The 16,303-nt window shown below is 37.1% G+C and overlaps 1 protein-coding gene across 3 annotated transcripts in view; it reads left to right on the top strand.

Annotated features, from left to right (window-relative positions):
* Positions 1-16,303, top strand: part of PHF14 (PHD finger protein 14) — a 285,535-nt gene that overhangs the window by 255,617 nt on the left and 13,615 nt on the right. Inside the window, exon 19 of one of the 3 annotated variants that reach the window (XM_030550666.1) lies at positions 2,992-3,045. The exons of the other annotated variants lie outside the window; for them this stretch is intronic. Coding sequence (XP_030406526.1) covers positions 2,992-3,045 — 54 coding nt within the window. The remainder of the gene's footprint in view (positions 1-2,991; positions 3,046-16,303) is intronic. 3 annotated transcript variants of the gene reach the window in all.

A 16,303-nucleotide genomic window follows, 5' to 3' on the forward strand; every position in this document is an offset into this window, starting at 1 on the left:
CCAGGGTAGGGTTTGGGCAAAGAACTTTAGCCCAGGGAGGATGAAGGACTGCATGTTATCTAGTTTGGGACTTTTTATTACCACAGAGGTTGGACCGTATCATTTTACCGGAATGCTAGATCAGTTGAAATTTTCACATCAGATACTCGGAGAAAACTGTGGAGAAACTGAGGCTCCGCTGTAGCTGACACTGACCAGGTAAGCAATTCCATAGCACTTAGCAAGAGTGCTGAACTGTCTCTGATATCCATGCAGACAAAGCAGTTACAATATGAAGGCCTGAAAGAAAAATTACCCTCTTTCATAATTGTTTAAAATGTTCAATAATTACAGTTGTTGCCTACATTATGTGTCCACACTTCAGAATAAACCCAAGAGATCTAATCTTGAGTTAATTCCTTCATGTTAGCCTGTCAGGATGGGGAGAGGCTACGCTACAGAGTGCTGGAGGGTTTCTGTGGTGTCTTGCTGGACACAGTGGCACACAACACAATCATATGTGGCTCTCACACTTCTGGGGGAACATCCCATGGTTCGTAGTACTTCAGTAAACTGTGTCACCCTATTAATACTTTTTAATTTTATTGTGGGAGAACTTGTCTGTGCTTTCTGGGGATCCTGGGTGAAAATGGTATGAATGGTACCTTATAATGGTAGCTCATTAAATTAAACCACAGCTGACTTGGCATGCTCCAGATTTCTGTCCGCTGCCTTTGTTCCAGTGGGTGGCAAGGCATGGCTCCAACATGGAGCAATAGCCTTTGCCACACGTTGTAACTAGTGCAACTCTCAATTTGTCAAGAAGAACAAGGTACAAGGCATGAGATGCAGTGGTGAGCATTTCTTCAGAATGCCGCAGCGTGTTTTCTTAAGGAGCAGAGAAACTGCATGCAGAGCTGGAGGAGTAGAGAGAGAGAGACAATGCAATTTTTAATGAGTGATAAATGCCCCTATTGTCTCTGGTCATTCTGAAGCAGGCCCAGTGGCACTGAGTGAATTACTTCCTAGATGGAATTTCTAACACATTCCATTTCTGTCCATCCTCTTTCAGCATCTCTCTTTACATTTTGGTGTATATTCATGTGGAAATTGGATTAAATGGGACCAAGCATGAAGTCGTTTTACCAAGGCGAACTGAGTTTTAGTGCCAAATTTCTTCTGAAAGGCCACCAGTTCAGAGATTCCAGGTCTTTCTCCTAAGACACAGAGAACCCATGGGCCTTGGAGTTTAACCTTACCTTGTACAGTTACTGGAGTTCTTTGAGATGTGTGGTCCCTATCTGTAGTCCACTACCTCTCCTCCTTCCTCTCTTTTTTGGATCTGTATCCTAAAAGTCATTCGCTATAGAGCTGTAACTGGATAAGCGGGTGATCTGTACCGCCCCGTATGTCCTTGCTTTGAGTATGAGGAGGAGAAGGGCACAGGCACAGACCAACAAACACTGCTAATGAACAGTTCTCTGGTCTCAGGCCTATGAAGTGAAAGTGCACCTCAAGTAGGATACAGATAGGGGCCACACGTCTTGAAGAATTTCAGTTCCTGTGCAAGGTAAATAACTGGTCTTTGCCACTCTTAAGTCAGATTACTTCTGCCCATATGTTGCCTTCTAATTGCTCATGGAGCAGTTATCCAGCTAAAGGAGCTACTAAATGGGAGTCAGGGTTCTTTCAACTAGAAATGACTCCTTTGCATATTTTATAGCTTGCAGTATATTTTATTATATAATGTACCATAAAAACACTTGTTTTCAAATGTTAATTTTGGGGGGGGGGGGAGTGAGGAAATTGATGCTTCAAAATTTAGAGCTATACAATTTCTTGCAACAACTGCATTCATTTTATCTATTCTTTTGCTGGGCTGAGGTGGAACAGGTAATTCTCTGCACTGAAAGTTAATACTTTTAAAGCTTTCTATGCTTTCTTAATATAACAATACTTATATAAAGCTTTTCATCCATGAAGCTCTTTACGAGAGTAGGTAAGCATTATTATCCATTCTTAACGGATAGGATAACTGAAGCAGTGAGTCTGGCTTTTCCAAAGCCAAAAAGATAATCAGTAGCAGGCCAATATCAGAGCTGAGATCAGAACTCAGAAGTTCCTGATCCAAATTCTGTGCTCAGACCGCACCCCTTTCTGCACACAGTTATTTCAGTTATTTGTTTTAGCCCACTATGGGCTACTGGCACTTGTTTAGATTATAAACTGTTATTGTGTCACCTCTCCTCAACTCAGCTGACAGTGCCAGCCACATCTGCCCATTTGTCAGCTTCTCATACTAAAGTTTCCATGCTCTCCCCCACCCTGTCCTTTATGCATGGAATGACCTCCTTGATCTGATCCATAAAGCCACTGTTCTTTCCCCCTTCACATACCTTCTCTGCAACCAGCTCTGCAGTGAATTGACCAGCTGATAATGGATAGAATGAAGGGCTGTCAGGTATGGTCAGGATTTAGAGTGTATCTATAAAGAGGTATCTAATGTGTATATGTAAAAATGCTTTACTTATTTTGATGATATCCCGTTTCCAACCCATAATATATCACCCGTCTGGGTCCAGGAAAAAAAGATGTGTGTCCATCATTACCCTCATCACTTTGCTTTTATGTTATTTCTCCCTTCCGCATCCTCCCTCCCCCCCCCCACGCAGAGTGTCTTTCTGATTAGACTGTAATCTTTTCAGGACACGCCTATCTTTCACAATGTGTTTGCACAATGCCTGATGCAATGGGGGCCTGTCCTCTGGCTCAGGCCTTATGGCAATCAATACAAATCAATATGGACTCCAGATGCTGCAGATCTCCCTCAAAGTTTTCATAATAATCCATTCTCAATCGATGCACTGATCGATAATTAAATGTTAGAGGTATATATATGCATTACATGGTCATGAAAAGAGGCAGAACTACTCAATGTAATCTCAACACAGAGATTTGGAAACTATTTCACTGTATTTGGATTGCTTTGGAACCCATTATTTTTTTTAACAGTTTGCTGTGGCTTCATGCAAGACCAGTGGCTGGTGCGAGTTACATCTAATCACGGTACTGTAAACTTACAAAATGGGACTTGTAGGTCTTGGAGGGGGCCAGAGACCTTCCAAGGCTGAGGTCTCACCTAGTTTTTCTGTCAGTTGAAGGAATTGGAGAGAGAATAGCCTACAAAATTCACAGTTTTTCCCTTTTTTAGAAATATCATTCCAAATGTTTTATTTTCTTGAAATTATGTGAACTGAAAATAGCTTAGCCCAGCTGTAGTCACAATGATTAATGTGTCACTGTGGATGTGTCAGTTAAGTGTGTGAAGAGAGCACCACAGAGCTATGGAAATTAGCAGTTCATTGTAGGGAGACTAACATTCAGTTTGAAACAATATGTATTAACATACAGTATTTGCTGCTTTTCATCATAATCAGATGTTTTAAATTATTATTTTACTTTTAAGCAACCACTATCATTACATGTTTGTTGCTAAATTTAAATAGGAATTAAACAAATGGAAAAGCTACAGTAGCAAGTAAAATGCTTACACATTTCTTGTTTTATTGTACTGACTGAAATATGAATATGTGAGAGAGAAATACAGGTAACATAGGTTTCAACAGATGCAAGTAACAAAAGTACAGCGTATCAATGACAGAGACTGAATATTTGCCACAGCAAAATGTGAATCTTTTTTTCCCATAGGATTATAGATCTTTCCACTCAATTTTCTATTCTGTGAGCTTAAGCAGGAAAGGAGATGGATGCAAATTCACTTAAACTGTCAGTTGAAGAAGGGAACAACCAAAAAAAGAAAGAAAAAGAAATGCCCTCTCATTTTTGGAATCTTCATATCAGGTTCCCTGAGCTTATATATTTAAAATTAGAAAAGACAAAAGACAAAAAAAATAGATGGTCACTAAGTAGATGGAGTAAGTGGGCATCATGCTCAGTTATGCTACAGTGTTTATAAAAAAAATATTAGTTTAGCAAGTTTAACATTGTAGGGAAACATTGAGGAAAATGATAGTTATTTTTGCCTGACTAAAATAATACTCACTTGTATGAAAGATCTTATAAAGCATAGTTCTGTTAAGCACCCACAGGATAAAACCGCATCCATGGCCATTAATCTATTCAAGATAAATATTGAGCTCAGTTAGGACCCAATCCTACATATGCTCATATGAACAACTTTTCTCAAGTGAGTAGTACCAGAGTTAAATGGGACCACTTTGTGCTGATTTAATTTGAGTTCAATTGGACCACTTATGTTTCTAAAGTTATATGTGTGTTTGCATGATGTTGCCCTTAATACATTATGTAGAGTAATGTCATTGAGATATTGCAATATGTAAGGCAAAAACATCTTTTGGGTGAATAGATTTTGAAGGAATAGAAATGTTCAAGTTGCATGAAGAGTTTTCCTTGATGTTAAATGGCTGCAGCAGCTTAGGGAATAGTAGATAAATAGTGATTTATAATATATACTCTGTAATGGGCTGTACTGCCATAAAAAGCAGAACTCTAATTAGTTATTGTCAAATTGTGCCTAGTTTTAGGTATCTTTTTTTTTCATTGTTGCCTTACTGTAATCGAATCACATCTAAGTGTTTTTTCCCCCTAAGTCTTTTAACAAGGTTTTGCGTTTGTGTGCTGATCTCAGACTGCTAGACACCTTTGATCTGGTATTGTGGAAGAACAGTCTCTAGATTTATCAGAGGTTAGGAGCCCTTTTCATCATAGATGTCTAGACTAGGGCAAGGTCTGCCTTTGGATTTGATATGACATTTTGACAGGTGACTTGTCTTTTTCCAGATTAACTAGAAAATATTGACTGACAGATTTTTTTTTTTGTGAAAGTTAACTGAATATTTTGATGCATATTTTACTCTTACATATTTCCCCTGAGAAAATTTTTCTTATAATAGTGCTTAAATGAATGAGTATCGTATCATTTGCAGTAAGCACACAATTATTTGGTATAATATAAAACTGTATTTAATATTTATGAATATTAAAGATACTTTATTCTTTATTCTTTTTGTGGTGCAGGAAGTAATAGTACAATGCTTAAACAATGTATGCATTGAAGATTTGTCAGTTTTTTAAACAAATCATAGAACTACAGTAAGACTTAGCTACATGTAATTGCTATTCTCACAAATATATTCACTCCCCAAACCTACCCAAGGAATACAATGGTGACACAAAAATACTAGATATCAAAACACAGAGGACTGGAAGGGAGATAGAGGTGAATTTATTATATTTGAATACATATTGCTTTCATTCTTAAATTTTCAAGTTGATTAATAGTTAAGCTTTGGTACATTAAATGTAATAGTTGACACAAACTTCTCTATTTATTTACTACTCACATGGGCCCCGACCTCGCAAACACCAGGGCTCTATGCATTATTTTCAGGTAAAGTAATAGAATAAAAAAAATGAAAACCACATTAATATGTGAGGGAAAAAGGTGCTAGACCTAGGGGTGCTGCACCACCCCACTTGAAGGGGTTTCCATCATATTCAGGGTTTGCAGTTTGGTTCAGTGGCTCTCAGCATCACTTTGAGGAAGGGAGGAAACCACAACCCTCACCTCTTAACACCAACTCCCAAATCCATAGCCTCTCTACTCGGTTTATAGATTCATAGATTCCAGGACCAGAAGGGACTATTGTGATCATCTAGTCTGATTTCCTGTACAACACAGGCCTTAGAACTTCCCCTAAATAAATCCCAGAATTACATTGATAGTGATGGAGAATCCACCATGACCTTTGGTAAATTGTATCAATGGTTAATTACCATCACTGTCAAAAATTTACTCCTTATTTCTATCCACAGAGCTGAGTTGTTGTATTCCTGATCCATTCAGTCCAACAAGCTTAATAGGTCCATGTTAGCTGGATGTGGGAAAAGTCTTGGTGATTGATTGCCATAATATTCTTTAAGGAAATTTGTGGACAGCTTTTGAGGAAATCATACAAAAGATTCCCTTGGAGGGGAAGAATGAATAAAGAGTAAGGGGGTGGGGATTATAGTATTATAAATATACTTCAATTCTATAAATAGATTATAGGGACAAAAATTTCAAAGGCTATAATATTTTGTTAAGTTGGACAATGGTAGAAATGTCTCATATAAAATTTATATTAGGATAGTGCCATAGTTTTTTCCCTCACACACAAGAATATTTTTAACAGAAAGATCTGGATAATATCAGGTATCACCACTACATGGAAAAAATGTACATAGGAGACTATAGGTTTCAACACAGATATTGGTGGGTGAAGAGTTTGCACTCCTGAGGATCAGGAATTTGGTCCCCTATGGCAATAGATGGATCCACACAGAACTGAAGGTAGCTGTGAAGTCCTTGTACCTTTCTGTAAGTGCCCCGCTAGCCTTGCCGCTCTCTGACAGCAAGTTCCATTGCCTGACTCCCTTCCCCTCAGAGGCAACCACTGAGGAGAGGCTACAAGAGCTAATGCTGATTGTATCAGAATTATCTCCCAGCTGGATATACGGACCTACTGCTCACCCTAATCCTGCCAAAGAACCCACAGAGCCTGGACCCTGTACACTTTCAGTGGAGAATTTTCTGTGATGTCCCGAGGAAGATGGGAGCATGCTGCAGATTTCAGCTGTATGGCTTCCTTCCATTCATGGAAGCAGAGAAAAGGATGTGGCCGTAATTTAGTGTTAATGTTCTTATTTCATGTATATACATTACTTCCAGTTTACTATGTTCCAGTAGGGTATATGTGTTAACATACATGTATAATCTTTATTTAGGCAACGTTTGTCTAATCTTCATTTACTTAGGGCTAGTTCAGCAAGCTAAGTAAAGGCTCTTCCATATTGATGTGTGCGCATTGATTGAACCCCTCATTTTAATTAATAAATCTGTGAAAGCAAGAAGGATATCTCACAGCAAACAAATCTTATCACTTTACCTAGGGCTATATATTTCCTTACAGCTTTGAAATAAAGCCTATCAAAGCACTATAGGAATAAGTAAAATATTATATCACAGGGGTCAGCAACCTTTCAGAAGTGGTGTGTCGAATTTTCATTTATTCACTCTAATTTAAGGTTTCACGTGCCAGTAATACATTTTAACGGTTTCAGAAGGTCTCTTTCTATGTCTATAATATATAACTAAACTATTGTTGTGTGTAAAGTAAATGTTTAAGAAGCTTCAATTAAAATTAAATTAAAATGCAGAGCCCCCCAGACCGGTGGCCAGGACCTGGACCATGTGAGTGCCACTGAAAATCAGCTTGCATGCCAAAGGCGGCACATGTGCCATAGGTTGCCTACCCCTGTTATAGCACATAACTTTTATTTCATATTAATGTAATGTGATTTTTTGCCTCAGTAGATATTTAAGCTTGTGTTGTATACACTGGATAAGAAGTGGAACTCTAATCTCCTCTGCTCTTTAATTGCAGCAGTAACTGTACTAAAGGGCTTATTTTTTTTATTTTGTTACATAATTGAGCATTGCCACATACCTTCTAAAATCAGCTTCTAGACAGACATGGAGCTGATTTTTAACACATAGCAAAATTAAACTACATAGATCAGAACAGAGTCCTAAATGTGTAAAATAGTCATCCTGTGACTCAAACCAAAAAAAAAACATTCCTGGGACTTTAAGGACACAGAAACAGAACTGGAATTTCAACTAGAATATGGATTTTCCAGGCTTATCCGTGTATTCAAACAAGACCCCTAATGTTACCTTAAAGTTGAAAGTGAGCCTTAAAACAAAACAAAACAAAACAAAAAAACTATTTAAGATCTCAGTTCAGAACACATGTACATTCTTAACTGGAATATGTGAATAGTTCCATTGAAATTAGGGTTCTGCCTTTCCCTTGTAAGACCTGATAATCAATAATAATGAACAGGTGTCCATCTAATATTTGTATTAGACCCAGAGACCCCAATAAGAGCAGGATGGTAGCCCCTCATTAACACAGAGGCAGACATGCTCTTTGCCCGAAAGACCATTATAATAAAAGAAAAATTAAATATAAACTATTTGCAATAGTGTATTTGACATATAATATTCACACGTATTTGATGCCATGAAATTTTGTAAGTAGACCCTTGAACTCAAATGGATAAGAGGAGGTTTCTTCCTAAATATAAGGTATTTGTAGTTTTAAGTTGTCATAAACAGATAGTAGGAGTTAATAGAACAGAAGTACTTTATATCTCTTTTGCCTGTAAAGGGTTAACAAGTTCAGTAAGCCTGGCTGTCACCTGACGAGAGGACCAGTCAGGGGACAGGATACTTTCAAATCGTGAGGGAGGGAAGTTTTTGTGTATGCTGTTAGATTTTGATTGTTGTTCACTCTGGGGGCTCAGAGGGACCAGACGTGCAACCAGGTTTCTCTCCAATCTCTCCAATACAGGCTCTTATAAGTTCAGAATAGTAAGTATTAGGTAAATAAGGCGAGCTAGGCTTATGTTTGTTTTCTTTATTTGCAAATGTGTATTTGGCTGGAAGGAGTTCAAATTTGTATTTTGCTGAAAGGATTTTACTTTGTACTTGTATACTTAGGCTGGGAGGGTATTCCCAGTGTCAATAGCTGAAAGACCCTGTAACATATTCCATCTTAAATTTACAAAGATAATTTTTACTGTTTTTTCTTTCTTTAATTAAAAGCTTGTCTTGTTTAAGAATCTGATTGTTTTTTTATTCTGGTGAGACCCCAGGGGATGGGGTCTGGATTCACCAGGGAATTGGTGGGGAGAAAGGAGGGAAGGGGGAGAGAAAGGTTAATTTCTCTCTGTGTTAGGATTACTTTCTCTCTCAGGGAGAGTCTGGGAGGGGGAGAGAGAAGGAGGGGGGAAGGTGAATTTTCCTCTCTGTTTTAAAATTCAAGGAGTTTGAATCACAGTAATCTTCCAGGGTAACCCAGGGAGGGGAAGCCTGGGAGAGGCAATGGTGAGGGAAAGGGTTTACTTTCCTTGTGTTAAGATCCAGAGGGACTGGGTCTTGGGGGTCCCCGGGCAAGGTTTTGGGGGGACTCAGAGTGTACCAGGCACTGGAATTCCTGGTTGGTGGCAGCGCTAAGTACTAAGCTGGTAATTGAGCTTAGAGGAATTCATGCTGGTACCCCATCTTTTGGACGCTAAGGTTCAGAGTGGGGGATTATACCGTGACACAAGTCTACACATGAAAGTACAAATTCCAACTCCCTGGAAGCTCTCAGATGTTGCAAAAGTACATCCACATTCTGATTGCCAATGTTCCATCCTCCACCTCCACATTAAAACCATGAATAATTTCTGTGGGACATGGAAGGTTTTCATAGTTTTCATTGCTAGATTAGGGATATACATGCATAAAGATGTGGGCTAGTCCATGCCTTAGAATACTTCTTTGGGACCTAACCCATTGCACTTTGAAATTAGTGAAATAACTCTCATTGACTTCAGTGGGCACGTATGACCCTTACAGCTCATGTTGCAGATGGAGTACAAGGTGGCTTCCCCATGGGTTATGGTGAGGAAACTAGAGCAGAGTGAAAAAACATCTAGGGCTTTTTTTGCACTGAGTAGCCAGAATGTGGCCTATCCTCTCACCACTGATTTGTAAGTGTAACTTTTAGCTGAAGGAGTATTAATGCTGCCAGTAATAAGACGACATAAAATACTCAGATCAGTACAATATATAATAAATCTGTAATTCCACTGGCGTTTCTGATAACATCATAAACCTCAAGAGCAAAGCTAGATTGGTTTGTTAATGTCATAATGAAAGAATGACAGCCATTATTTATGTGGCCAGGAGTTCCATGTAATACATGTTTTAAAAAAAAGAAAAATCTGTTCCTTCAGTCTGTCTTGTCTTCTTCCTCTTATCCTTCTCTTTAGTATAGACTTTGAATGTTCCTATATCTTTTCCACTCCCTCTAACACCGGATTCTTCATTAACAAGTTGATTTTAAAATACATACATTCCAAGAGATAGAGACTTTTATTGTGTCGTTTTCTGCCATCACCATGTTGCTGTGTTCACTACATAGAAAGATCCCATATTTTAAAGTAAGAGAGGAGGGGAAAAATGAGAGAAAATTTCTCTTCACCAGTTCATGTATTGTTAGCTGCCACATTTACTGCACACATTTCAGCTAGGTTTGCTAAGAGTTCCCAAATTACTTTAAATTCATAATCCAGTTTTAGATTTTTTTTCTAATTAAATATGCATTTTCTCCTGTCACAAGGAAAACTTTGGTTCTGCTTTTTACAGTAATTTAATTAAGCATTTCCTGTATGTTCATTTCAGTATTTATCATGGCCCACTAAAGTTGGAATTCAGTGTATAACGGTACATTAATTGCCCTTTGTATTAAATGAAATAAGAATCCCAGATATGCAGAGTCATGAAATTTAATTGTGTTCCTCGATTGCTTATTCAGTGCATTGGAAAACTGAATCAAGAAATACAGAAGAAAAGGAGCAAAGGTTGTTTAATGTAGCGCATAACACGGATTTTGAACTTTACTTAATGAACCGAGTATTTATTACTATGAAATAAATGCACCATTTAAAGAATTATGGTGGAATTGTAAAACATTAAAACTCTAATTAATTTTGGTCAGAAGCATGCAGTGCACTCATTTTACCTAAAACATTTTCATTATGGTCAATATTTTTTTGGTTATTGAGATAAATGTATTATGCAGTGGTATTATGTTAAGTTTCTCTTCCAGTTTAAAACATTCACTTCAGCAGTATTTAAGGTGATATCTTTTGTGTGTCTTAGGTCTATAAAATTCTTGCCTATAGTTTGGGGAAGTATTTTATGTTATGTATCTGCACATGCTTTGATATTTAATGTCATTAAGTATTTTGAGGAGAATTAAAATAGTGTTGAGACCTATTGCTAAAAGATTGTATATTGAGGCTTATTTAGGAAAGTAGTTAAAAAAGCATGAACATTTGAAAATAACTTCTTAAGGATTTTATTTAAATGGAACTTTTTAAAAAAATGGAATTGGTTAAAATAAAATATTAACTCTTCAGTGTGGGGATTTAGCAGATTTCTGTCCTTGTGCACCTACTATAAGTACACCAGATATCTGCACTTGCTCTTAGCATCAAGAGTATAGGCAAAAAAAGCAAATGTACGATGTAGATTAAGAGAATTTAATTAATTAAGAGAATGTAGTTGGAATAAATAAAGATTAAAAGTATTGTACTTTTTAGAAATAGTTTTAACACATGCATTGTTAGTCTATGGATGGTTATTCTTTATTTAGCAATGTAATGTTCAGGTAATATAGAAATTGAAGCTTCTTTGGCCATGCTTTTCTACTTCATAAAAAAATCTAGTGACAAGATCACATTAATATAAAAATATTATTTCTTTATATGTATAGCTGCATATGTGAATGTTAAACTGAATGGTTAGAAGATGGCTTTTTGCAAATATCATACTCATAATAGTGCCAAATTCTTGCTTGGAAGTTAAAACAAGTACACACTCTGAGACTTAAGAGAAAATTAATGGAGCCTACCTTTGTACACAGACAGGGCAATGCTTCTTAAGTCATTTTGCATTCATTTAATAGTTGTCTTTTAGATCCATAACAATATATAAGCATTTTTTCATAAGGTTTAAAGTATGTAAATCTAATGCTTTCAAAAGTTAAGACAGACTCAGATGGCTAAAGAACAAACATTTTCTTAGCATTTTCTACAAATTAAAATTAGCTAAACTTGTAAGACAACTGTTTGGTTCCAAGCACCACCTGCCCATCTGAAAATACCAACTGCAGTGGCAGTCAGCCAAAGGGGCCACTGAATGGAATGGCTGCCTCATAAGAAGAGGGAGAAACAGATGGAGGGTTTGAAAGCTGGCATAAAATCCTAGTGCTATAGTGAGAATTAAGTGAAATTTGCAGTAAGGAATCTTGCAATGGCACATTTATCCCTTTAATCAAAATTAGAAGCAAGTCGATGGAAAATACGAAACACTGACAAACTATCTGAAATACTTACATTTCTTGTACCACTATAAGTTAAAGGGGTTTGTTTTGACATAAACATGCAGCTGCTTGTAAATCTTAAATAAGCTCTTTGTTAGCAAAATAATTCTCTTGGTCTTCTGTTGCCACCTAGAGTACGATGCTATTTACTACATAATTTCAGTACTCCTTTTGAAACAATATTCATCATCACTTTAGCTTTGCTCTTTTTACTGAACAAAATGAGGGCAGGGAACTGCAACCAGTTAATTGATGTCATGTTTGCTTACATTAAAATGATTAGCTTATTCATAGCTTCCATTATATCAGATCTGCAAAGATTTTGTTGTAGGAAATTGGTGGAGTTTGACAGTAAGAATTAATGGAGATATACTTTAAAAGGTAAGACTGTCAGCTTTCCAGTGATCCCAGTGGGTGCATTTTCTTGATGGCTGCTTCAGAATACTTCATGAAGCAAATGTCAAACTTGTCGAGGCTGTCACTATGAAAATGATCCATGTAGCAAGGGTCTCCTTTCCTTGGGAAACAAACAGCTGCCTTATCACTGCATAGCTACAGTGACAAACCTGCCATCCATCATAAGAAATTTATGTTTGTGTCTAATATCCACTGGTAAAGAACTATTCTAGTAATATTCCATATTCCTGTACTACCCTTCTTTAGATTTTTTTCTTATACTTTTTGAGGAGAGGTTTTGGAAGAAAAATAGCTTGTGCACTTCAGCACATGATGGTCTCTGTCTTTTCTGGCTTACTAGTTGGATTAATTTATCTCTGATCTGTACCCACTTTCCTCCAAATTTGGCCATTTATGCTGAAAACAGATAGGAATTTAACACCAAAAAAAAAACCACAGCAGCTTCTTAAATCCCTGCCCGATGAGGTATGTGGGAAGAACCTTGAAAATGTTTGCAGATAGATTTTACCTTCATCTCAGTGATGTTTTGATTACCAGAGTCTGTGTGATGTGATTGATAAAATGTCTGTCTTCTGCCTCAGACTTTAATGATACAAATATTATAGCTCAGATCTTAGTAAAGGAATGTTCTCAAACAGTCATTTTGCTCTGAAAAGAATTGCTCCTAAACCTTAAGTGCTCCAGTAAAAACAAAGAAAGTGGTAAAGTTAAGGGGAAAAGGAAACAAAGATTTTAAGTACCATTCAATGTGATTTATGCATCCTGTATATGTAGATATTTCTATAGGGCTAGTGTTAGTGAGTAGCCATACTTATTTAAATGAACTGTTGGGTCAAAATTATAGACGTAAGTAGTGTTATGTGCAAGCTGAAAAAGGGTTGCATGCTTCAGCGCCGTCTGAATTAGTGAACCATCAGGTCTTGCAATGGGCACTTATCAATACCTTGTAGTGAATTTCAGAGGTCACTCAGTTGTTGTTGTTTTGGCAAACTTAAAACTCAAGGCCATTCCCTATTGTAGGCCTTAGTGCCTTTCAACACTCAGTGCAGCAGTGTCTTGCAACAGGGATAGCAAAGATAAGTTCCCAAGGACCTCATCTGCATCAAGTCCCTTCACTGATTGTCTTCAGTGTACGCCAATGTGTAAAGCTGCTTTGGTTCTGCTGAGATGGCCTATTCCACCCCTACTCCAGTGGTGAGTCACCCTGCACAGCCTGTATTAGCATGTTAATCAGGAAGAACATATTTTGATCGAGCTTCACAATGCTCTGATGGTGCATTTATGACCTCCATAAGATCCAGGTCAGATGAACTGTTACGATGAACAGCTCCCTCCAAGATGTAACATCATTTATTCTTTTGGAGAATATACCAGGATTATTTTCCTTGCTCTTGAATAGAGTAAGTAATCTTTTTCTGTTAGGTTTCTAGCCACTAACCAGTCAATTTTCAGTACTTTTTGGTTGTTAAAGTTGGAAGTACTCTATAGTTTTGATATCTTTAGTGTCTAATTGTAGTGGCCACCCTAACACCCTTACCAGTGCTGAATAGTACTTTAATTCACAAATCATGGTAGTTCTTCCACAGTCAAGTACAAGAATATGACTTTCCACAATTAAGCTTTTAGACATTCTTTGTTGTACTACTGTATTGTAGGTCAGGTCCTATTTTTCCCCTTGTTAGGATGTCCATAATATTATACTAGTAGCTACCTGTTTGGCTTTTAATCTAGCTTAAATTTTATGCATCACAAAATTATTATCTTTCTCCTATTAGATGTTTCTGTGTAGTAGAGGGTATTTAGATGTCTGTCTCTCCTTTTTGATACATAACAAAACACATTCCTCACTATTCTTTGTCATGAAACTGTAGGCTTAGAGTTCTTTCATACTTTTTCTTACATATGACATGTATAGAAGGCAAATTATAGGTATGTGTTAGAGCACAAATCTAGATCATTGTGTCTCATAGCACACTGAACAGACAGATGTAGTGTGGTATGTTCTATATATAGAATTGTCTCTAATTTTCTGTGGAGTTAGTAACTGTCTGATTCATTTTTTTCTTCGAGACGTCAGATAGCCACTAATGGGAATGTACAGAAAGTGACGTGTTTTTGAGTGAAAGGATGAAAAAGGAACACTCAAAACTCTGTGTGGTGTTCTTTCTTATACACTAACTACAGCTTTTTTTACTCTCACCCTTTCCTGTAAAGGGGATCAAGGCCAGATGACATGAATTTTATGAGAGTTCATTTTGCTTTTATTTTTATACATGCTCACATGTGTTCGGGAAATAAGTCATCCTTTAAGCTTTGTATTTTCTAGGAAGTGGATCTCTCATAATTAGCAGCTTTGTAGAAGTGAAAATAACATACTGGTACCTATAATTCTCTGAGGATAGTGGTTGTAATACAATTTTCTCACCACCTCTCACCCCATTTTCCCTGTCACTTTTCTTTGGTCTACAGTATAGTTGTGGGTGTGACATGCTGCCTATGCCCCCAATTTGCATGGCCATACCTCTTTCTCTCTCTCCCTTTCTCAACTTTTAAAATACGTATTTTAGGCCCTTTTTAAAAAATTTTTGGACCCAATTTACTAGTCTGAGCCATCAGATCCCAGTTACTGTGTATAGACAGAGGAGTTTGATCTGTTATCACAACTATAAAAGAACAGCAGTTACAGACAGGTAATCTTAATTTATTCCAATGTGAAAGTAATATTAGGGCTGTTAAATGTAAATAAGTTTCATATATTTTGTGGCTGTTAACTTAAATTACCATTAAACTCATAATACTTGTGCTCTGCATTGGCTCCCAAGTTCATTTATTACTGCAATTCAGGATGTTGGTTACAATATGAACCACACTATAAAGCCTGGAATGACCTGGGAGTCCTGGCCATCTGAGATGTCATTGCAGCAATTGCAGTGAGACAGATAGAAGTCACTGTCTTTCCCTGAAGTGGAACTCCTAGGTGTGGGTGGGATTGCAATCTTGGAACAGGTTATTAGCTCTAGAACTAGTTCTCTCATACAATCCACCAGAGGCTGTGTTAAAGGATATTTTTCAGAGACTTTGCAAGACATTTGTTCGCACTGGCTTTTTCAAAATTTGGACCTGTTGTTATCAGTAGGTGAAAACGGTAGAAACTAGGGTGAATTTGATCTTTACCATCTATTCGTAACAATTATGTCACTCTTTTTACATATGAACCCAAATATGAGAATATTCCATCTCAAGCTTTTCAAAAGCCTGTACAGTTTAAAAATCTATTCGAATATACTAGGCTATAAGCAGGATGGTTAAAATAAGCAAAAAGAAAATAGTGGAAATGTGAATCACTAATGCTAGTTGTGAGGATGAATTTTGTGATGGCAGAGCATCTGTCCATTGGAAACTAGAATGTGACCATTTACCAGAAGCCACTAAATAGCCACCAATGATATTAATGTTGTCTGCCAACCTAGACTGGTTTTGAATGGTTAACTTAAAGATAGAAGACTTTTTATTGGGTAATTATTGTTCCCACCTAAGATTTGCCCTGCAAAAATGCCTCTTCACTGTCTCTTATGAGAAAACCCAGACTTGCTGGTGTAGAACAGTTGGTGTGTTCCAATTGTGGGTGAATGAACCCCCTATATATGCAATCCATATAGTGTGAGTTCCTTAATGATGAGAAGCTGTATAACTGTAGGTGGTAATTAGTAAAGCAAATATATTAAACATGTTTAATCTTCAGTCTATTCAGCATCATTCCTTGATAATTAGGCTAAATAGTCCACTTAGCTGAAAAATCAGACATTGTGAGTGACTTTAGAGACCACAACCAGTTAAATATTCTGTATATAATAAGAAATCTTCTTGAAGTATAGGAAATCGTG

Source organism: Gopherus evgoodei, chromosome 2 (assembly GCF_007399415.2).
Source record: "Gopherus evgoodei ecotype Sinaloan lineage chromosome 2, rGopEvg1_v1.p, whole genome shotgun sequence".
In the NCBI taxonomy this organism is placed as follows: domain Eukaryota; kingdom Metazoa; phylum Chordata; order Testudines; family Testudinidae; genus Gopherus; species Gopherus evgoodei.